At 41.3% G+C, this 23,546-nt stretch overlaps 1 protein-coding gene across 2 annotated transcripts in view; it reads right to left on the bottom strand.

Annotated features, from left to right (window-relative positions):
- Positions 1 to 18,896, bottom strand: part of USP1 (ubiquitin specific peptidase 1) — a 29,656-nt gene extending 10,760 nt beyond the window's left edge. Inside the window, exons 1-6 of one of the 2 annotated variants that reach the window (XM_030205566.1) lie at positions 18,391 to 18,478; positions 10,170 to 10,308; positions 9,715 to 9,841; positions 8,485 to 8,589; positions 7,793 to 7,953; positions 2,064 to 2,770 (exon numbers count right to left, since the gene is read on the bottom strand). In XM_030205566.1, the coding sequence (XP_030061426.1) occupies positions 2,064 to 2,770; positions 7,793 to 7,953; positions 8,485 to 8,589; positions 9,715 to 9,841; positions 10,170 to 10,183 (1,114 nt within the window). In that variant the 5' untranslated portion in view covers positions 10,184 to 10,308; positions 18,391 to 18,478. Of the gene's footprint in view, positions 1 to 2,063; positions 2,771 to 7,792; positions 7,954 to 8,484; positions 8,590 to 9,714; positions 9,842 to 10,169; positions 10,309 to 18,390 lie in introns of both variants that reach the window. The other variant, XM_030205565.1, reaches the window with a different exon arrangement.
- Between the last annotated feature and the right edge of the window lie 4,650 nt (positions 18,897 to 23,546).

Genomic DNA, 23,546 nt, shown 5'->3' with positions numbered 1-23,546 from the left:
GTAAGGGCTCCCACGTTAACCCGATTACCACCGGGTACACTCCAGTGCTACAAAACTAAATACATTTTTGTAGCAACGGAAATGACAGCGTGCTAGGAGTGGGAAGTACTGCCGAGCTGCTGCGGTAGCTCGGCGGTACTTCCTGTATAGCGAGTAGTAAGCCCACGCAGGGCTTACCGCCACTTAGTAAAAAGAGCCCACAGGTAGGGGAGTGGTCTTAGAATTGCCCTCCTCTTCCAAAATGAAGCCATGTCTAATGCTTATGATGGAGCTTAGTGCTAGAACAGGAGTGTCCAAAGTGGGGCCTATCTGACCTTGGAATAAAGACTACTTGAGATTTATCATCTAATTAGCAAACATGAAGCTGTACGAAGCTATTTGGTGAAAATGAAATCACAATTTCAGAAGAGATTCACACATTTTGATGAGTATAAACTGTGTTTTAACAGACTAAAATATTCATGCAGCCTTTACACATGCAGATTTCTGATTGTGGCCCATTGTTCAAAAATTTTGAATGTTCATATACAAGGGTCAGAGCAGAAGGATTTATGTCATGTCTGAATTACATAGTAACATATAGTAACATAGTAGATGACGGCAGAAAAAGACCTGCATGGTCCATCTAGTCTGCCCAAGATAAACTCATATCTTGAATTTGTACCTGTCTTTTTCAGGGCACAGACCGTATAAGTCTGCCCAGCAGTATTTCCCGCCTCCCAACCACCAGTCCCGTCTCCCATCACCGGCTCTGGTACAGACCGTATAAGTCTGCCCTCCCCTATCCTAGCCTCCCAACCACCAACCCCTCTTCCCCCCACCTGCTCCGCCACCCAATTTCAGCTAAGCTTATGAGGATCCATTCCTGCTGCACAGGATTCCTTTATGCATATCCCACTCATGTTTGAATTCCGTTACCGTTTTCATCTCCACCACCTCCCGCTGTACATCTCCTCAGACTTGTGACAAGATGGTGTGGCTGTCCATTAACCCTCCATTAGGGTAGTGAATAAGAATGAAAAAATTTTAAAGTTAAAAAAAATTCTTTAAGATTTAAGTTTTATTTATTGCTAAAAGGTTTATTTTGGTATTGTTTGCTGCAGAGTTCTAAAGGCAAAGGAACTTTAGTTCTTTGAAAGCTGTGATATTTTACTGGGCCAATATAGAAATAATCAGGTATGTTGTAATGAATGAGTGAATCCAAAGGGGAACAGGAAAGTAACCTCTACAAGAGAATAAAGAAACCAGAGAAGTAGAGGATAAACCAATGACTTCCACATGGGGAGTGTAGTCAAAAGTGTTCTTTATTAAGGCACCAGAAGAGACCCGACACGGGGCAGTGTTTCGACGGAAACATCTGCCTGCCTCCGGGGTCAAATACAACAGTAATTGAAGCTGGAAGGTGTTACAAACAGTGCCATGATAAGATGGCTTTAACTGTGAGCAGAGTTAAGAATAAGCACAGCTGCAGCTGTGTTCAAACAGACACTGTGGCACCAAAATTGCTACTGCAGTGATGTATTTGACCCCTGAGGCAGGCAGACATTTCTGCCGAAACACGGCCCTGTGTCGGGTCTCTTCTGGTGCCTTAATAAAGAACTTTTTGCGACACTCCTCTTGTGGAAGTCAGTAGTGAATCAGTGAGACCATGTGGGTCTCCCTCATGTCCATGATACAAATTTTTATACATTGGCTTTGATATTTACTTTTGAAAAGTAGTATAACAAATGAAGATGGCTCTTGGTATAAAATATATTCATCTTTTTTTCCATAAACATCAGGCCCCTGTATTGATACCTGGTTTAGATTCTTTTACATTTAAGACAAGCACACCATCACCAAAACTGAAATTCAACCAATTAAAAATAGGAAAGCTTTTGTTCAAAATATGACTAGTATGCAATACTGCAATTGGAAATTATAATTATATACACAGACACACATATAAAGCAATACATCATTCCTTCTAAACATCACTATTGCACACTATGTCCTTAGTCTAGAGCTAAACATTTTATTTTTCCTATATTTCCATGTGTTGTGCAAACGATTTTTCTACCAACCTTTGGTGGGAATCTTTTGTGTCTCCTTTTCTGCAGTTACTGTTTCCAAGGATGGGGGCTTCTGCCCATTTTCTTTGGGGTGCTCATACTTGGAGTCCTCCTGCAACTCGAAGTTTGCACGTTCTTTTGGCTGTCCTTTGCCCCCTATCCTTGTAAATTTCCCAAGGCTACAGAATTTGGATAAAATGCTGGGCTGTTGACCTGAAGACTTCAACAAGTTTAATCCTAGTCGTGATTTCTTCTGTGATGGTGTGGCACTTCCCATTTCGGTACAACTCTTAGCATCAGGCTCCTTTTGATTTTCCAGTTTCTCTCCTGAAGATTTTCTCTTTGACCTAGTCAGTCTGCTTTCCTGCACTGGTTTTTGATCTTTGGTTACTTTCGTTTTTTTTCTTTCATTCCCTACTTCTGTATCACTTTTTCTTTTCCCATTTTCTATCTTCAATTCTTCTTCAGACACAGCCACATGAAGGTCATACTGGCCCCTGATTGCAGGCCCATCTACCACTTTCTCTGAGCCATTCATACCACTGCTTTCAACATGATTAGGCTTCTGTAGGAGCTGAGAGGTTGACTCATCTGCTGGCATGCTTTTCAGTTCTTCCTTCTTCAGCATCTGAGAACTTTCCCTAATGTAACCCAAGATACACTGCAGTACTTCCTGTGCATCATGCTGTAGATATCCCTCATACATAGGATTGAGCTCTCTTAATTGGGGGCGGGAAAGAGAAAGAAAAAAAAAAAAGATATGGTGAAATATACTCCTTGAACTTCTGAAAAAATAAAAATAAAGTACTAATCCATTACCTTTACAGTATTTTATTGTGGCACTCAATTAGCATGCTGTCATTAGCATTTTGGACAAAAGCATTTTCAAAGAATAAAACTTGCACAAACATATGCTTTCTGCTATTAGATACTGAATTCCCAGGACAGCCTATACTCAAGGTAGGTTTTGTGTAATGGATATGCATGAAATCTATTTACATATAATAGAAGCAGTGCATGCAACTCATATATACATATTTATTGCAGAAACCTTGAAAACCTGATTGGTCTGTAGCCCTTGAGGACCAAGTTTAGGGACCCTCCAGCCTACAGCAACCTAAAAATTTATTGGAAATTTCTTGCTCCTTTGTACATTGGGAGAACGGTTTCCAGGACTCAGAACAAGGAGAAAGCGACCTCTGTAAAGCAGATACTGGTGGGTGACATCACTAACTGTACTGTTATTTGAATGTGTGCTGCCTTCTGAGCTCTTCACCTGCTTCAAGTCCTCTGCTCCTTTGTACATTGGGAGAGCAGTTTCCAGCACTCAGAACAAGGAGAAAGCGGCCTCTGTAAAGCAAATACTATATATCTGACAGTGCTGGGGCATATATCTGGTTTACGGACAACTGACTGCTCCCAGTTAAGAAAGCAATGTATATATGAAGCCAACAGATGTGGAAATATCTTGAATGTATTACAGTGTTCCAGTAAAGTTGAGTCTGCATTTCATATAGAAAGAGGAGAGGAGCCCCCATCATCCTAACGAAGGTAGGAAAGTGAAATCATAGTGGGACAGGCCTCAGAAGTGGTGCAAAAAAAGATACAAGAATCCTAGCCGCTAATCAAATGTAGCACATCTCCCCAACCAAATCGGAAAGCAGGCCAGACAAAGAAACTACTATACTGCAAAGGGTGGAAAAAGTGCCAAATCAGAGGATAGGATCCTCACTCCTTATGGGACAGGTCTCTACCAAGGTCATAGAGAAAACGGAAGGGAAGACCTAAAAATAGAAGGTCAGACACTTGCAGGATTGTCCGAGTTGCAATTGGAGCCTACGACCTTGGACCCACGAGCAAAGTCCACAACTGACTGTCCTTGAACCACATCAACACTCCAACATACATTCACCTAATAAATGGCACAATTACCAGTTGACTGGATACACCCTTGAGAAAAAGAAGCACAGCATAACTGGGTACCACATCATAAATACCCACAAATTCATATACCCTCTTCCTTCATCATTCTCATACTTTAACACGCACACTCCTTCTTTACTTCACGAACTTAGTCCAGATAAACCTCACTTCATAAAAACCATTACCCCTAACACCACACTCTCCCCCAAGAGTTCATTCTTAGAAATCATTTAACACACAACAGATCACATAGGATCCTCTGAGAAAGTGCAAAACCGAAAGCACTCACTATTACACAAAGGAGCCAGAATGAACGTAATGAAATTACTCCTAGGAATCTACTCCTTAACATTGGTCCAAATACTGTTAGCCACATCTCTCGATGATTATAACACCATACCAATACTACACAGCCGATTCAGGATTACCAGACACACCAACCTCAACCAAACCGGCAACAGAACTTACAATAGCAAAACATTATCCCATAAACAAACTGCACAACCAACACAAAAAAGCTCTAATAAATCCAAATTAACATACAAACGACAACTAATAAAGGTTCCCACTTTCACCATTATGGAAGATCCATACCTTACAATTCAAATAGGTTATATCAATGTCAGATCAATAATAAACAAAATAGAAATTATAAAAGATCGGATCACATCGGAAACCTTAGATTTACTCTTCATCAGCGAAACCTGGATCCATGACCAAAAAGATCCCATAATACTGGACCTTTGCCCTCCGGGATACAACATTACACACTGGACCAGAATAGGTAAAAGAGGCGGAGGCATTACCATAATCTACAGATCCCATCTCACTTTAGAAACCACTGCTGAATCAATCACACCTCAATTAGTAATTGGCTCAATCAGATTGCAACATAAAAGTGTAGTCGGCAATCTAAACTGCGTTCTATTCTACAGACCGCCAGGCACTTGGAGCGAAGCATATATAACCCTAATGGATTTCATATCGGCCACTTGTACATATAACTCAAACATACTAGTCATTGGGGACATAAACCTTCATTTAGAAGACCCAAACTCAACTGGTGTCCAAGATTGTAAGGAATTCTTTCAACTATGATATTTCAAATGGCTACATCTGAATGCCACCCACAGAAAAGGCCACACACTTGACCTAACCCATAAATTCGCAACAGACCAAATCATTAAAGTCATTGACCACAAATGAATGGAAATTCCATGGTTAGATCACTTCAAATTAAATCTGACCCTACATTGGCTGAAGAATGGGCATCTCAAAGCCCATGAAAAAAATCTTACCAAACCAGAGGTAAAGTGGACACAACTGCATTTTGGCAATCAATTTACAATTGGTCTATTCCACCTGATACCATCAACTATCTTGCAGATTGGGAATCGAGATGTATCACCGTTCTAAATAAATTAGCTCCTTTATGAACAAAAAACATTCACAATCCAAACAGGACTCCATGGCTCAACGAAAATGTGAAACAATTAAAATCTAGAACCAGACAACTCAAACGAGCCTGGAGAAAAAACAAAAACAATCAAAATCTAAACGCTTGGAAAGAATCACATAGAAAATATAAATATGAAATCAAAAAATCCAAACGGAACTACTATAATGAACAACTAGGTTCTAACTACAAAGACATGAAAAAGTTATACAAGCTACTGGATAAATTACTAGACACAAAACCAGTGTCCTCAACAAAATCAGGAATCCCAACAGCAGACGATCTTGCTAACTACTTCAAAGGCAAAATTGTTTTTTTTTTCTTTTAATGAGCTAGACCCACGCTCAGAAGAATATCCAGCCGACCGAACTCGGACAAATTTTGCCCAGATCACACAAGAAACAATAGCACTAGCAACCAATAAGATCTGTACAGCCTACTGTCAATTGGACACCTGCCCCGATTATCTAATGACCACCCCCCCCCCACTCAATTCATCACTGAACTTACCTCCCACCTCAACTTCTTGTTCTAGCATGGCATATTCCCCAAAGACAAAGGTAATATACACTACTCACACCATTACCAAAAGACACCAAAAAGAAAACTAACGATATCACCAACTACCGACCTGTGGCATCCATCCCACTAAGAACCAAACTGATGGAAAGCATTGTAGCTAAACAACTTACTGAATACATCGACAATTTCTCAATCCTTCATGAATCACAGTTGGGCTTCAGATCTCTCCACAGTACAGAAACCGTCCTGGTAACTCTCCTAGCCAAGTTCAAAAAGGAAATCGCATTAGGTAAAAACATACTCTTCTTGCAATTCGACTTGTCAAGCGCATTCGATATGGTTGACCACTATATACTATTAAGAATACTCGACAAGATAGGCATAGGAGGGAATATAATCAAATGGATCAAGGGTTTCCTAACCATGAGATCTTATCAAGTAAAAGCATACTCAAACATATCACCATCATGGAGTACCGATTGCGGAGTACCCCAGGGTTCACCTCTCACACCCATATTATTTAATCTGATGATCCCCCTTGCTCATGCCCTATAGCATAATCTTAATCCTTTTCTGTATGTGAATGATGTCACCATTTATATACCATTCAACTCTAATTCAACAGAAATCACTGTTGCAATAAAGACTAGTTTAAGCTTAATGGATGCCTGGGCATCGGCATTCAAACTCAACAAGGAAAAAACTCACTGCCTTATTCTCACCACAAAATAAACCTCCCTTCATCCATAAAATCCCTGGAACATACTCTCCCAATATCGGACAAACTGAAGATCCTTGGAATTACTATTGACCCCAACCTAACCCTGGAGAGCCAAGCCTCTGCCACCACGTAGAAAATGTTCCATGCAATGTGGAAACTCAAACGGATCAAACCATTCTTCCCAAGGGAAACTTTCTGTAACATAATTCAAACAATGGCACTATCAGATGTTGATTACTGTAACGCCGTATATGCGGGATGCAAAGAACAGCTCTTAAGGAAACTCCAGACCACGCAGAACACGGCAGCTAGACTCATTTTTGGAAAGACAAGATTTGGAAGTGCTAAACCCCTACGTGAAATACTGCACTGGCTACCAATCACGGAACAAACAGCCTTCAAAATTTGCACTCTGGTCCACAAAATAATCCATTGTCTGGCCCCAACCTGCATGACCGAACTTATCGACTTACCAACTAGAAACATCATCGAATCATCAAGAACGTTTCTAAACCTGCATTACCCAAACTGTAAAGGACTAAAATACAAATCAACATATGCATCCAGCTTTTCCTACATTTGTACCCAGCTCTGGAACGCTTTACCTAGAAACATTAGAACTGTGAACACCCATCTAAAATTTCAAAAAGACCTCAAGACTCACCTCTTCCGGAAAGCCTACCCAGCAGACCCGAACTAATTCATGAACAATGCATCACATCTTTCAATCTAAGAAATGAACAAATACCCCTTTCACATAATCCTATTACTTCAAACTGTATGAATTTCACCACACCAGTTATAATTAAGTGTACTTCTACCCTTATCCTACTCTGTATTGCTCACTAGAAGCTGTAGTCCCATCCCCGGAGACTTATCAGCCTCATTGGGATTACTTCTCTCTATATGCTACTATATATTCGTCCCAGAGTTGTATTCTCTTTTGCAGAACCTTATCAGCTTCCTTGCACCTACTGTTACTCTATTTTCCACTCTGTATATATTCCTGGAGTTGGTACTCTCCTCACCAGAACCCGTAAGCGACATTGAGCCTACTGCTATGAGGGAAAATGTGGGATACAAATGTAATAAATACATGTCTGTATAAAACTTAAGTACCTAAGTGTATTCAGCAGTCTTCGAGGTGGAGCAGCTAGTTCATCTGTATACTTTTCTGGATTTAAGAGGTAATTGACCTGAAGCTGTTCAACAGAAAGGATCAGGCAATGCAAACTGCAAATTAGTTCATAAGACGTTGACAAGGCTTCTTTACAACCAGCCTGCAAAAATAAAACAAGAGTGTTCTTGCTAATTTTCATATCAATACACAGTCTTCTAGAAAGAACTCCATAAGCCCAAGCCATTTGAGAATATAAATTTTACACATTATTACCAATGACTAAAAATTAATAACGGAACATCAACCATACTTTCACTCCATACAGTTAAAATTGCTTATAACCTACATTTAAACATGAGTGTGATTCAAGATATGAGCTGCTTTCCTTCTATACATTTCTTTTTAATGGGCAAATTGTGTATTCTGCCCCTCCTTCTTATATCCCTCCAAATCGCTCACAAAATTTGAAAAGGTACCAAAGTCAAGACCCCTTCCCTTCACCAACCTCCAAAGTCCAGTGCAGTTCAGTCTAGCTGTTTAGAAATTGAAACAGAGGGGAGGAAGAAGAGAGGGAAGACTGACAAATCTACAAATTCCTGCTTTTTAAAGAACCAAAGTTAAGAACTGGTTGTATCTATTATTAGCACCTTAAATCACATTTATGTATAATAAAAGAATAATCTATTTTTACCTTGTCTTTTTGATCCTTTTCATTTTTCAGCAGTTCTTTCTTTTTTACAATAATGTTATTTAAGTATTTCACACCGGTGGCAAAGCCTGGGCAATAGTATAGCACCTATGAACAATAATAATGAGTTTAAGTGCTAAATTCATGTGTAACTGTATTTGCATCAGCATTAAAACATTCTAGCACGAATGGAAGCAAAGTATAGTGGTCATGTCCATACAGCTCAACTAATTGGAAGAAAAAGGCTCCCTTTTATTAAGCTGTGTTAACATTTTGCAGTTTGTGCATTTAGTTTTAGATTAACTGCAAAACCTCCATATTAACTGTTGGGGTGGGGGGAGGACACGCTCAGCATCTTCTTCTATGGTTTTTTTTATTTTATTTTAATTATAAGAGTTTAATTTTACAAGCACTAAAATAACTTGCCAGAAATACAGACAAAATAATATCCTTCTTCTATGGTTAATGGAGACACAATGCATATACCATACATTAAGTGCATCTGCATTATCTGCAATGCCATAGCACCACCCAATGTAGTAGAGTTAAACACACTATCCCCCAGATTCTATATATGGTGCCCAAAATTGGGCGCCGATCCAAGATGTATACCTAATTAAACTGGCTAAAGAGCCAATTAGTGCCAGCACTTAGGTGCTATGCGCTGTAACAATGTGTGTCTGAATCCCATTGCATGCAACCCAAAAAGGGGTGTGGCCATGGGTATCCCTAAAATTTGCATCAGTGTTATAGAATACCAGAAATGTGCGCATAAATTGGGTGCTGGGAATTACACCTTATTTCAGCAGGCTTAAGTCCTGGCACTCAATGCTCATCTTTGAGTGCCCATTATAGAATAGCACCAAGCACTGATTCTTTTGGTGCCAATTTTTGAGTGCCATTTACTGAATCTAGCTCAATAAGCGTAAAGCACAGTCCCTTCTCAATCTATAATGAAATCCACATTTGTCTATTAATGCAGGAATTAGAACAGGCCAAATGTTAAGCCACTGTATTAACTATAGCACAAGCAAATTCCCACATTAACTGCTTAATGCACTTTAATAAAGAACACCTAAGTCAGCAATATTCCAGTAAATCTATCTGCAACATGGTACAGTCTTGTCCCTGAACAAACTGATTTCTTCTGTTGTTCAAAGTCTACTTATTCCCAGAATGAATGTTTATATTAAAAAAAACGAGCTTTTCCCAAAGCCCTGGTTGTGATCCTACCTGAAGTATACTGTTAAGGTAGCATGTGTTACCAAGATTATTCAAGCCAGCAAAAGGTGGCAACTTCTCCTTTCTTTCACAACAAGCAGGGGATGATGGATGCGCTGCAGGAACAACCTGATCACAACTATTAAGAAAAAAATAAAGACAGGTAAACTAAGCTAAATTTTCAAAATGACTTTGCTTTATTTGTACAGCCTACTAAATTCTGAAAAGAGCATCGTCAAACTTTAAGTCAGACTAAGCCTCAAAAGAGAACCCTGTACTATATTAACTGATACTAGAATTTGGTAGTGTGTGTGAAAACCACTAGAAATGATATATTTAGGGGGTTGGCTCAAGATATCACTAAAAATACTTCTTTACAGAAAGGGAAGCATGGAACAGGCTTGCAGTTGAAGTGTTAGAGGCAAATACAGTAATAATTCAAGAAAGCAAAAGCAGTAGAACCCTACTTGAAAAACTGCATGGGGCGAGCTAGATGAACTGTAAGTCTACAGTATATTCCAAACCGGGAGGTAAATCAGGAAGACTGGATGACCTTTGCTGTAATAATTTGCCATCATTTCTCTACTTCGGACTCTTGAAATGGGCCTAGATTCAAATAACAGTCAGAACATAAATAGAAGCCACTATGTTATTAGTAGTTTCAAAATGACCTTTTTGTGAAAAGTTTATTTCAAGACATTTGGATCACACCAATAACCATTTATGGCTACAAGTAAAGACATGTTCTCAATGTTGCGTTATATAAGATTTCCTGGTCTGAGTCTAGACTTTTAGAAATATATTTTAAACACTTAACTAATTTATAAACTAAACAATTTCCATAAAAACATATATATTAAGATGCCAAAATAAAAAATAACAAAAATAGATCTTAACATGCATGACATGAAGCACTGCCATCAAACTCTCCAAACCTGCATTGCCTATCAGAAAAAAAGCTTGTACAAAAAGCTGTGTTGTTAACGGTTTCTTAAATTGTTGAATGCTAGTGCTTATATGCAACTGGCCAGGCAGGGTATTCCACATAAGCGTTCCTGCATATATGCTTAACGTTCACTGGTATTTATTCGTTCTTGTATCCCACATTATCCAAAAACAAGTTTCGGTTCAATGTGGCTTACAGTTATCAATTAAATGATTACTATTTTTGTAATTATTACTACATTACAATCAGTGTTCAGCCATAACATTTCTTGGGAGATAGATTTTTAGGCTTTTCCTGGGTACTCATTAATGCTTTTTATGACCTTGGGGATCGAGTTCCATCATTTACAGAACAGGTAGCTAAATCCAACCATACAGACTGATTTGTAGGTTATGGTTTTGCAGCTGGGCAGGTGTAGTAGTAGATAACCTCTAGCTTCTGGATGCGCATTTCTTGGTGATAATTCAATCAAGTCTAGCATATAATCAGGACATTCCGAATAGTATCTTGAAGATATGTGCTGGTTTTGAAAAACAGTCTGGACCTGATTGGGAGCCAGTGTAGTGTTGTAAGCAGTGGTGTATGTAGCTCTTTCATATTTTGATTTTTTTTTTTTGAGTATCAGTCTTGCTACTGTGTTCTGTTTGGTCTCCAACAATCTTAGTAGGTTTTCTGTGCATCCTACGTATGCTGCGTTGCAGTAATCTAGTTGGGACAAAATCATTGATTGTACTATTAGACGGAAGGATTGTCTAGGGAAGTAGTCTCTGATCCTTCTTAGTTTTCCATAGGGTTTTAAAGCTTTTTCGCTGTGACTGCCGAGACTTGATTTTCAAGAGATTAGTGTTTGTCAAGAAGTATTCCTAGTATTTTAAGTTGCGATTCTATTGCGTATATCTTTTGGTCACATGTGAAGTTTTGGTCAGACATGGGATGTGTTGGCTACATAGAGCTAGGAATTTGGTTTTGTCCCTGTTTAAGTTTAAAAGTCAGGGCCCAGTTTTCCATGAGGTCCAGGCTTATTTTAACCCTTGCCCAAAATCTGTGATATATTTGTTGAACGGTATGTAAATGGTCACCACATCGGAATATATAAAATGGGTTGAACCCCATTTTTTCCGGTTTCCTGCCACGTGGGTCCATTATTATGTTAAACAGTATCAGTGATAGTGGGGAGCCTTGATGCACTCCGCAGTCCGAGATCCAGGAGGCTGAGAGTTGGTTGGCCATCTTTACTAGGTATAACCTGGTTCGTAAGAATCCGTTGAACCAGGATGCAACTGCCCCATGTTGTCAAGTAGGGTCATTAGTGTTGTGTGGTCTACCATATTGAAGGCACTCAACATATCAGATTGTAGTAGTAGGATTCTCTGGCCTTGGCTCATCAGCCTTCTGAATTTTGTAATCAGCGTAGTTAAGACCGTTTCAGTGCTGAGTAGTGGTCAGATTGTGATCTGTGAAGGATTGAGAAGTTTGTTAGATATTCCATTAGTTGTTGAGCTAAGCCCTCTATCATTTTGGTCAGTAGTGGTATATAAGTCACTGGTCTATAATTTGTGAGTTCATTCATCTTATTCGTTGCGTTTTTGGGGACTGGGGTCAGTATGATGTTGGCTTGTCCGGGGGGGGGGGAATTGACCATTTAGAAACATGTATTTTGTGTGTTTGGTGAGGCATTATGAACCAGTCTGGTTGATTTTTCATCAGATAGATGGGACCAGTAGGCAGTTAGCATGGGCGTATTTTGTTAGCATAGTTTTAACTGATTTGGTGGTAGGTATCGTGAATGATGTCCATGTTTTGTCTGCCTCGATATGTTCGTTTTTTGGTTTCATACACGCAAGCGTGTAGAAAGTCCATGACAGATGTGTGTGTTTTGGTTAGGTTATTTTTTGTTCAAAGTGTTTTGCGAGCTTGTTTGCAGTTCGTAGTGTTTTATTTGATGCTAGTAGCTTTTTTGGAGTTTAGTAAATTATTCATGAGTTTGTACACTTTTTCGTGTTAATCTGATCTTGGCTCACATATGTGCTGTAGTATTTGGCTTTTGCTGTTTTTATCTTGTGTTTATATTTTCGTATTGTTTTCCTCCATTCGGTTTTGTTCAAGCCAATTTGGTTTTGGCCCAATTTTTTTCTAGTTTCCTAGTTTTTATTTCTCTTGAATCATGGGTGTGGTTGTTTCTTACATTTTTATTTGTTTTGTTTTTAATCTCTCATAGCTCATCGTTGAAAACCATGGGCGTGGTGGTTTCTTACATGTTTTTTTTTTCCGTTTCAAGTGGTGCTATTTTGTTCAGTGTGTTTGTGCTTAGTTCGTCCCATTTACTCATGAAGTGGATGTTGTTGGGAGATTGCTTGTGTAGCGCTGTTGGCCAGAAGGTGTGGTTGTCCACCTTTCCTCTAGTTAGATATTTGTGTGATTTTTTTTCTTCTTTTTTCTTGCCGTTTTCTTTCAATTGAAGTGTGAATGTGAGTTTGCTGTGATCTAACCATATCACTTCTTCCTATTTGTGTCTTTCTAGTTTGTGGTTGTTTTCCCGTTGAGAATCTGTATGCAAGTATGCCAATAGATGACCTTTTGTCTGGGATGATGTGCCTTGTGGTGTTTTGAGGTCCCATTGTGTAAGGAAGGTTGACAGGTTTCCAGTATTATGTATGGTCTTGCTGGTTTTCTAGGTGCAGGTTAATATCACCTAATAGAAGGACATTGGAGAAGTTAGTGCAGATGTTAGATACAAATTCCATAAAGTCCTCTTGACCACTGGACCAGCTACCCGGGGGACAGTAACCGAGTATGCAGTTTAATGGACCTGTTGGATTTGCAATTTTGCATGCCAGAAGTTCAGTTGCGGAGGTTTTGTGTTCTGTGACGTGTTCTACTTTGAAGGAGGATTTGTATATTAAGGCAACTCCTCCTTCTTTCCTTTTGGTTCTGTTACTATATATATATTATTTTGTAGTCTGGTAGACATACGTTTTGTATAACCAGGTAGTCCGAGGTGCAGCCATGTTTATTTTATGAATAGCAGCCCTAGGTGTTAATTTTTGATCCAGTCTCCGATTGTGTTTGACTTGTTAACTACTGACCTCGCATTTATGTAACCTACTATGTTTCGTTTTTTTGTGTCGCTGTATTTGACTGTTTGTAGTTGTCTGTTCATTCTTTCTTTTTTGGCTTTATGTTCATTTTAGTTGTTTGGACTAATCTTTTCACCGTAATTTGGTATGTTGTTTCCTGGTTTGTTTTGGTTTTTGTGGTTCTGCTCTTCTAGTAGATGGCAGGGGCACCATCTTTCCAATATAAGTACCAGTATTTTGTTCCATTCCTTAAGTGCTGTAGCTTGCAGCTCAAATATCCACAGTAGAATCAGGTAGAAGATAAAAATGACCCATTCCCTTATGTTGGTAATTTTCATTTCATTTTATGTTGTGTTAAATTTTTGGTTTGACACTGGTCTAATTGGTGATCTGCTTTCTACAAAAAAATCCTAAATCTATGGTTGTGGGACGCCGCTTGCGTCTAGGATTGTGTTTTAGGAGGTGAGTCTTCGGATGCCTACCTCCGGTTGTGGGATGCAGCTTGCATCTAGGGTAACGTTTCGGGTTATAGGAGGCAAGGTTCTGATTACATTCTCGACCCTCCAGCTGTAGGTCGCCCCTGTTGATTCTAGGAGGTAAGGCTCCTGGTATGGTCGTGTCCTTCCAGATGTGGTATTCCCACGCTGACTCCCAGCTTTGCTCACCCCCTGCAGTGCGACATGGTTCCCCCGTTTTTCCTAGGGTCAGATCGGATGTCGCTGCTGGCTCATACCCTGCAGCGGTGCAATTTTTCGGTGCAGCTCTCTCCTGGATCCCAGTGGCTCGATCAGCGCTTGCCTGCGGCATGCTCTGGGCACCGCACTTCCCTGGCTTTCCCTCTTGATCTTGCCCCCGGGAGGATTTGTTGCCAGCGCCCCTCCTGCTGTGACCGCATTCGTGGAGAGTTTGGTGCTTTCCTCCACCAGTATTTTCGTGGGAGTCTCTCAATTCCCAGGGCTCAAAGTCACCGCTCTCCTGCGGCATGCCCCCTCCCCCGTGGAGTCCCTCCTGGTTCCCTGGGGTCAGATCTGATGTTTCCACCAGCTCACTCCCTGCAGCCATGTGAATCTTTGGTGCGGCTCTCTCTTCTGCTTCCTCCTCCATGGGGTCGCTTTCGGTTCCCTGGAGTCAGGTTGGATGTCCCCACCGGCTCTCTCCCTGCAGCCATGTGGTTCCTTGGCACGGCTCTTTCTTCCTAGGAGCTCTGTAAGCATCCACCAGCTGCCTACTCCAAGTGCCGCACTTCCCCCGCTTTCCCTCTCGGTCTCTCTCCGGGTGGATTTAACCATCCGCGCCCCTCCAGCTGTGACCGCGTTCTTAGGTGCTCTGTTAGCGTCCACCAGCGGCATGCTCCAAGCACCGTGCTTCCCCGGCTTTCCTTCTCGGTCTCTCCCCATGTAGACTTAACCAACTGCGCACCTCCAGCTGCGACCACGTTCGAATCACCGTTCACCTGCAGTGTGGTCCATTGCCTGTTTTACAGCATAAATCAACATGATGTACGAGTTTGAAGTGTCTTATAATCAGGAGGCTCACAAGTGCAAGTGTCCAAAAGATATCTGTCATGGACTGTTTAAGCAATGGCTGGACTAAAATGCAAGCAGGAAGGAGATATTAAAACTCCCCTATGGATAACCTAAAATCCATAAAGTTACCCTCATTTTGCCAATTATTATGCATCTCTGTACCAAGGGTCTCTAAGGAGGGGCTGTGTTAAGACATTGATTGAACCAAGGTGGTGTAATTCAAACAGTTAAAACTGGGCAAGCTGGAAGATTTCAGTCTGCTTAAAGATAGATGCCTCTAATCACCAGGGCTGTAAATTCAGTACACCAAGCCTTCGACTCCAACTCCTATGTATAGTAAATCTAAGAGACATTTGATTAATTACAGAAACAAAACCTGAAAAAAATTATTATAAATGTGATAAGTTTATTTTGAAGCTGGAATCAGTCTGTACATTTTTACTGGCTCCAATTCCATCTGTGTGGGCAGCAAATGGCTAATTGCCACTCTGTCTACCACCCCATCCCAGTCACTTGGTGAGGCCCCACTTGGAGTATTGTGTTCAGTTTTGGAGGCCGTATCTTGCTAAAAATGTAAAAAGAAGCAACCCCCCCCCCCCCCCCCTCAATAATAGCCGATGTTGATAACTTCCCCCTCAGTGCTTATGGGGATTTCAATGCTATTGACCATATCCATTAGTTTTTTTAAGTGCTATTATAATTGCTAAGTTAACTTAGAAACACAAGAGTAGGTAGACTGGCCTGGCACTACAGTTCCATGTGAATCCAGCAGGACCTGCATCCATCCCCACAGACCCGGAGGGGATCCCTGCTAACCCTGTTCCCGTGCAGCTCTCTAATATCTACTAGGACACCAGGGTCCAAACCACATCACACTCCAGAGCACCTTAAGTGCCAACCCATCCTCCATACATTTACTGCAAGTAATTACACTTATGTTACCCTTATTTCCCAACACAATTTAACAAGACCTCATGGCATGAAAATCTGCATTTACTTCCACACCTTCATGTTAAACATCTGGAGGGAAAGGGGGTTAAAGTAGCAAAACACTGATAAGTCAAATTACCCACACCACAATCAATCCCATGCCTTCTGCAAATGTTTAGTGTGCCACCAAGAGAATAAATTTGTTTTCTTTGACAACAGATCACTTATAAAGACTGCTTGTTTCTAAAGAGGATGTAAGACAACTTGTGTTTGCCTTTTTAACAGCTGAGTTCCTTATTTTATATAAATGGTTCATATAACAAAAGAGAGGGAACGAAGTACAAACTAAAGACTAGCACCTGGATACAGAAAGTGAAAGTGCCTTGGTGCTTTGTAGCTTTTACTATTTGAGACTTGGGGTAAGGAATAATATATTGTAGAGGAATATATTCGAGTTATTCCCCAAGTTTTCCACGTCATCACTGTGACCCCTGACGCAGGTGCTAGTCACCGAAACACGGCCCGTGTCGGGTCTTTTTGTCAAGGCTCATTCATTAAAGAACTGTGTTCCATTTTTAAAGGCCCGTGGTGCTGTTTTTTTTGTTTGGATATAAATGGTTCAACCATATTGACTGTTAAGATTATTCTTCTATATTACTAAATTTGATTTTATGTAATTCAGTTTCTCCACTTTCTCCCTCTCCCTGTGATGTGAACAGTTTGCACTGTTTATATTTTTCAGTTATTCTAATTACTGTACAATATATATATATATATATATATATATATATATATATATATATATAGCATTTTATGCGTATTGTTTTGGAAATCAATTTTCAAATCACAATACAAAATACCTCTTCCACAATAAGAATCAACAATCACCTCACCAGTGCCACAATTCCCATTTAATCTAGAGGAAAAAGCCTGCTGGAGGGCAAATTAAATCTTCTTTCTAAAGGCAATAAGATGTTGCTGCTGTTCTATTACTGTCCAAGAAACTTATTGGACATATTTAAAGACTCCATACTACTACTACTTAACATTTCTAGAGCGCTACTAGGGTTACGCAGCGCTGTACTATAAAATGTATATATAAAAAAAAGGAAGGAAGTCCTATATCAAACAAGCCTAGGAGTATTTATCCTTACACACAGCAGTAATTTTTCCCCATTGGCTTAACCCAATGTAATGTTCCTGAGGGAGATTCTACCCTTTAAGCAATAAGACAGAAACTGAAAGGGGATTTATTACAATGTTTCACTACACAGTATTCTTAGATGAGATTTTGCAAGAAACCTAAAACACAACCTGGCCTGAAAAAGTGATTGCCAAACTACAGTAACAGAAATCAAGTAAGCTGGGTGTTAAAGCACTGCTACTAAAAAGGAGTGAGTAACTGTAAATGCAAGATGTCCGTAAAAAACATCTATTTGTGCCTTGCTTATGGAAAAATGACTAAGCTTGGGTACAAATATTTAGGCAATACCAAAAACTACCACCAATTCACTAGCTCCCATATCTGACCTGGAAGGTCCCTGTCTTATATTTTTCTCTTAATTCAATCCAAGCTTACTTTCCAAAAGGTAAGCTTTCCCTGACAAGGGGGGCTGCTGTCAATAGACCTTAGCCCTTACTTAAGCTTTCCTCATCTGCTCCCCGCGAAATTCCTTCCCTAGATTCAATAGTCCAATTTCTTCCATAAACATCTTGGGCAATTTATATTTATTTAAAGCAATGCTACTATTTTAGCCTATAAAACTTAAAAGTAGTTTGTATTCTTTCCTCTTAGTTCTATTAGATATCACCTGATTTTAGGACGCCTATTAGAATCACATCTTTTAACAAAAAGGGAATCAACATCCCTGAACTGAACGAAATTCTGAGAATTAGCACACGATCACATTAATTTTACTGCAGTACTTTTCATACAAAAGCATAGCCTTCGGAAAGGTAATTACCCCCCCCAGAGCATAAAGCTGTCCAATTAAAGCAACATCCTGAACGCTTCTGTGGTGCTAAATCTACGATGTGCTACTTGTGTTAACTGGAAACACACCGATCATGCAACAAGAACCAGTTTCTTTCCATTGAATACATCATCTCCTTAACTAATCAAGCCAGATACCAGGACTAATTCAACAATATTAGCTGGGCAGCGAGAAGCTCAGCCTGTGGACGGTGGGGAAAAACTTTCGCTACGTACATTTCAGGGCCTGCCTCTCCCGCCCCTTTGGGCTCGCTTTCTGGCGGTTCTATGAAATCCAGCGCCCTTTTCGTCTCTTTTTTTTGGAAGAACTTGAGAGACAGCCTACTCTTGCGGGACGGGCTCCCTTTGGGAAGCACACTACCCTCCGCCTCTACCACTCCAGGCATGACTCCCCTGCCCGGGAAGATGGACGCGGCAGCAGCAAGTTCACGAAAGAAAATGCCGAGGGAGGGGGGCGGGGACACGAGGCTATCAGGCGCGAGTTTTCGTACTGCTAATGACGCAGTTTCCCGGGACGCGAGTAGTCACTTGAGGCAAAACACGGCCCGGGAATCCCGCTCGGAAACAAGAGGGAGCTACCGGTACACTAGGAACCGAGAGTTCAAGGGATGCGCGAGCCATTGACGGTAAAGGTCAAATAACTGAAGCTCGTCAGCAGCAACAGCCACTACTCAGTCTCCCACCGCAAACTCTCTCTCAGTAGACCGCGCGCGCCGTACATTCCCGGACGTGTTGACGTCATCACGCAACGGCCTCCCCCCCTCCTTAGAAGCCAAGTTGGAGAACGAACGAAGCTGTCATGAAACCTCCTTGGTTTTCCTAGTTCTAGTGGGTGGTCGTGGCATGGAGTTCATTGGCGGTTCGGGTCAACGGAGGCGGGTTTCGCGGTGGCTTTTTGGAATTTAATTGGTGCTTTGCTTCCTGGAGGAGGTCATTTCTAGCTGCCTGAAAGGCGCCAATTCTTTTCTGGTTATTTATCGCGTTTTAACCATGGAGGGTTGATGTTTCAACTAACGGTAGGGGAAAAGGCGCGAATAGTAATCTCTTGGTCTTGGGGGCGGTGCTGTGATGACGTAATGCCGGAAAGAACGGGAAGAAGAAGTTGATTTGCTTAATTCACAATCATATAGTCTGCATACAAGCGTAATTTAAGGACAGTAGAGCAGTCTAGGAGACTAGCGGTTATTACAGTAATGAGCTGAGGAGGGAACCCAGAGTTTAAAGCTTAATCTTCTGTCGTTTTAAATACGAAAGTAGATTGTAAGCCTTCGGAGGCCAGGAAATCTTTTCTGCGTCATGCAACCAAAGGGAAGCAATTTTAGAGAGTGAAAGTTTCGTACAGGCCCCAACCCTGAACCTTACTACTCTGCCTTTTAGCTCCACCTAAGCAGGGTTGCCAGGTGGAAAATTTTTTTCCAGCCCGATGGAGCCCAAAAAACAGCCCAAAACCCGCCCAAACACAAACCCCGCCCCTGACACCCCCACCCCCGCGTCATCAACCCCGCCCCCGCCGTCATCAACCCCGCCCCCGCTGTCACCGGCCCCGCCTCCCACGTCACCGGCCCCGCCTCCCCGTCATCGCCCCCGCCTCCCACGTCATCGGCCCCGCCTCCACATCATCGGCCCCGCCTCCCACGTCACTAACCCCGCCCAAAACGTCATTAACCCCACCCAAAAACGTCACTAACCCCGCCCCCCCCACGGCCGAAAAAACCGCCCTGAAGGCCAAAAACAGCCCAAAAAAACGCAACCCGCCGCGGGCAAAAATTTCCCGCGGCGGGTCGCGGAAAACCGCCCAATTGGGCGGTAAAACCGCCCACCTGGCAACACTGCACCTAAGGTGCCAAATAAAAAAAAATTCCCACACAAAACAGCCCAAAACCCGCCCAAAAACTGCACACACCCCACCCCCGCTGTCAGCCCCGCCCATTCCATCACTCCCGGCCATTCCATCATCACCCCCACCGTCATCGCCCCGCCCAATACATTGGCAAACCCCGCCCAAAATGTCACAAACCCCGCCTCTGTTGCCATTAGCCCCACCCCCGCCGGCCAAAAAGCCACCCCAAAACCAGCATAAAAAAACCAAAACAAGCCCATAAAACCGCAACCTGCCGCGGGCAAAAGTTTCCTGCGGCGGATTGCGGAAAACCGCCCAACTCCGAACTGGATTCAGCCGCTCAACTCCAGCGCGTCGGCCATGGCGGATGAAGAACTTGAAAGACATCACCTCGGGTTGGCTGGCGGGGGGTTGGGGTCCCCTGCCAGCTGAAGAAATATTTTTAAAGGCGCAGAAGGAAGCAGACCTCGGCGCAAAAGTAAGAAACAGCAGCAGGGGAGGGCTGGCGGCGGGAAGGGGGCCAGGGCCCTGTGGCCCCACACAAATACGCCCCTGGAGCCACTGATGGTTTGCACTGTGTCTGCATTGGTATTCTTACAGTCAATTGTAACTCGTATTGCTCTCCCAGTGATTATAAGCAATAATACATATCAGGGTTAAAACGCATGCTTAACCCTTATGCCTTTCCAGCAGCTCAGTCAAAACCGAGAGCGGCTTTCACACTGCCAACTTACTTCAATACCATCTGGGCTGGGCTTCCAGTAATTGCATACTCCCTTCAGGCTGCCACCCCGAAGGTCTCGCTATCAACCAGGGGTATACTACAATTCTACCAGAGCCCCCGTTATGGCCGTACTCTCCAATCTGCCAAGTTCTTGGTTCCTATAATTGCTGATAATCAATCCACTGGTTACAATGCTACTCGACTTCCCCTTCTCTTGCAATGGGTCATCTGGCAGGGGAAATGACAGTAACACCTAACTCCCACATCCAGCGTTAGTTACTTTATCAAGAGGCAGAACCAGAGACAAAATCCTTCCAACAAGGTTTCCCTTATATATCTTTTGTGCTCCTCCTGGGTCCTTCAGTCACTCCTCTAACAACCTGCTACCCGGGGGCCCACTCTCAAACCATGGGTTACATTCTTCCCTCAATCGGAAACTGCTTGTCCTCAAGGGTCCAAACTATTCAACATATAACAGTAATTAATATTCATTATTCTTGAGCCTGTCATCAACAATTAAACGTTATGTAACATAACTTTTATCTTTATTGCTTTATACATTTCTGAATCAAGTAATTCTTCTTGCATCATTCTTACCAAATGAACTGTTCAAACTATATTAGTTGGACCGGAGTCCTTCTTCACAGTTACAGCTCAGCTATACCAGCTAGGGTCTGGCTTTTGAACATTTAGGCCCTCTTGTAGCAATGTTGCAGGCCTGAACACAGTAATTAGAGCTCACAATTTCTACCCTCTGCTTATGAATGGAATGTCGCACAGTCTATTCTCGATACTTTGTGTCAACAGCTTGATGGAATTGGGGTGTTAAAATACTTCATCATTTTGACTTCAAAAGTCTTTCCTTGTCTTAAAATAAGATCATTGATGCAATGTTCTGGTTTTGTAAAGTGCTGGCCCACGAGTGGCATCCTGATTGGAATTAGAATGTTTAATACTGTGCTTATTTCCAATCTGAAGAAGTACAAAGTTAGTCCAATAAAAAAAAGGTATCTTATTTACTTTTCTCTATTTTGATTTATTTCTGTTTATTACCTTTAAAAGTGGACTAACACAGCTACCACACCACTTTATTCAAGTTGTTACTAAGAAAATCTTTACCCTATATTAAGTGTACCAATAGATATCACAGTGGTGGTAAGTGCATGCACACTTTCTGCACCAGTGATAGTGATAAATGACTGAGCACTGATTGCAGTGTGTAGTCTGTGTCTATTTCCCACCCATTTCCTACTTCATAACAGGCTATGCATTTAGCGCATGAATGAGTAGACATCGTGCTAACACAGTAACACTTACCATAGCCATATGCTCTTTCTTTATGCTAATTCACACACCAAGTGCTTAGTGCACTTCAGTAAAATGACCTCTTAGTTTAGTTAGCTCTTCACAAACACACTATGCAGCAGCTGCCAAAAAAACCTAATAGAATATTAGAGACTTCAAAAAGGAACAAGCTGAAAATGCCAGTATGTCTCTATATGGGTCCATATAGAGACCATTTTGATGACCCCTACTTGTCTGACTGTACATTTTATCCTTTAGATTGTAAGCTCTTTGAGCAGGGACTGGCCTTTTATGTTAAATTGTACAGCGCTGCGTAACCCTAGTAGCGCTTTAGACATGTCAAATAGTAGTAGTAGTAGTGTACAGTTGCACCTTGAATTTTGTGGACAGTTCTGGTTGCCTCATCTGAAAAAGGATGCAGCAGAGCTAAGCAAGAATTGGAGAAGGGCAACAAAAATGATAAATGAGATAGACCTCCTCGCTTATGAAGAAAGGCTAAACAGATTATGGCTCTTCATCTTGAAGGACAGACCAATGAGGGGGGGGGGGGTGATAGAAATTTACAAAATCCTGAGTGGGGTAGAATGGTTGAATAGAGAACAGTTTAACCTTTCAAACAACATTAATACAAAAGGACACTTCATGAAACTCCAATAGATTGAAAAAGATTGTAGAAAGTATCTTTTCATGCCGTGCATAATTAAGTTGTGGAAAATGTTAGCAGAGAAAAAAGTAGGGGTGGACCAAGAAGTCTCTCCAGCCGAAGGTTGATTGAAGTAACTTTATTTGCACCAAATACACGTATGTGCCCCGACACGGGACCGTGTTTCGATGGTTCTGCCGTCTGCCTCGGGTCAAAATACTACATGCAAAATAAAAAATGTATATTAAAAGCATATAAGTATAAAATATAATAAACAACAATAAATATAAACATAATAATGTAACAATAATAAACCTAGGGCCATGTTTACTAAGCATTATAGGCGGGTTAATGTTTTTAACGTGCATAAACCATGTACGTGCTTACAATATCCCTATTGATGCCTACATGGTTAGTTAAAAACTTGCACCTTAGTAAACAGGGCCCCTAATGTAAAAATATGTAAAAACATATGTTTTTGTTCTCATATTGACCATCGGTTGCCATCTGAGTTCATGTTTTATATATTTATGCTTTTATTATGGTTATATTTTAATATTAAGTTTATTATTGCTACATTGTTTATATTTATTGTTATGTTTATTATATTTTATACTTACATGCTTTTCATATATATATTTTTTTTATTTTGCATGTAGTATTTTGATCCCTGAGGCAGATAGCAGAACCGTCGAAACACGGTCCCCTGTCGGGTCACATGTATGTATTTGGTGCAAATAAAGTTGCTTCAATAAACCTTCGGCTGAAGAGATTTCTTGGTCCCCCCCTCCCCTACTTCTTGGATTTGACTGTTGTAGACGTGGGGGGTTCTTTGCCCTGACCTGTGATATGTTCGCAGA

This window comes from Microcaecilia unicolor, chromosome 6 (assembly GCF_901765095.1).
Source record: "Microcaecilia unicolor chromosome 6, aMicUni1.1, whole genome shotgun sequence".
NCBI classification, from domain to species: Eukaryota; Metazoa; Chordata; class Amphibia; order Gymnophiona; family Siphonopidae; genus Microcaecilia; species Microcaecilia unicolor.
Note: the sequence above shows the minus strand (reverse complement) of the source record. Positions and strands in the feature narration are given on the sequence as shown.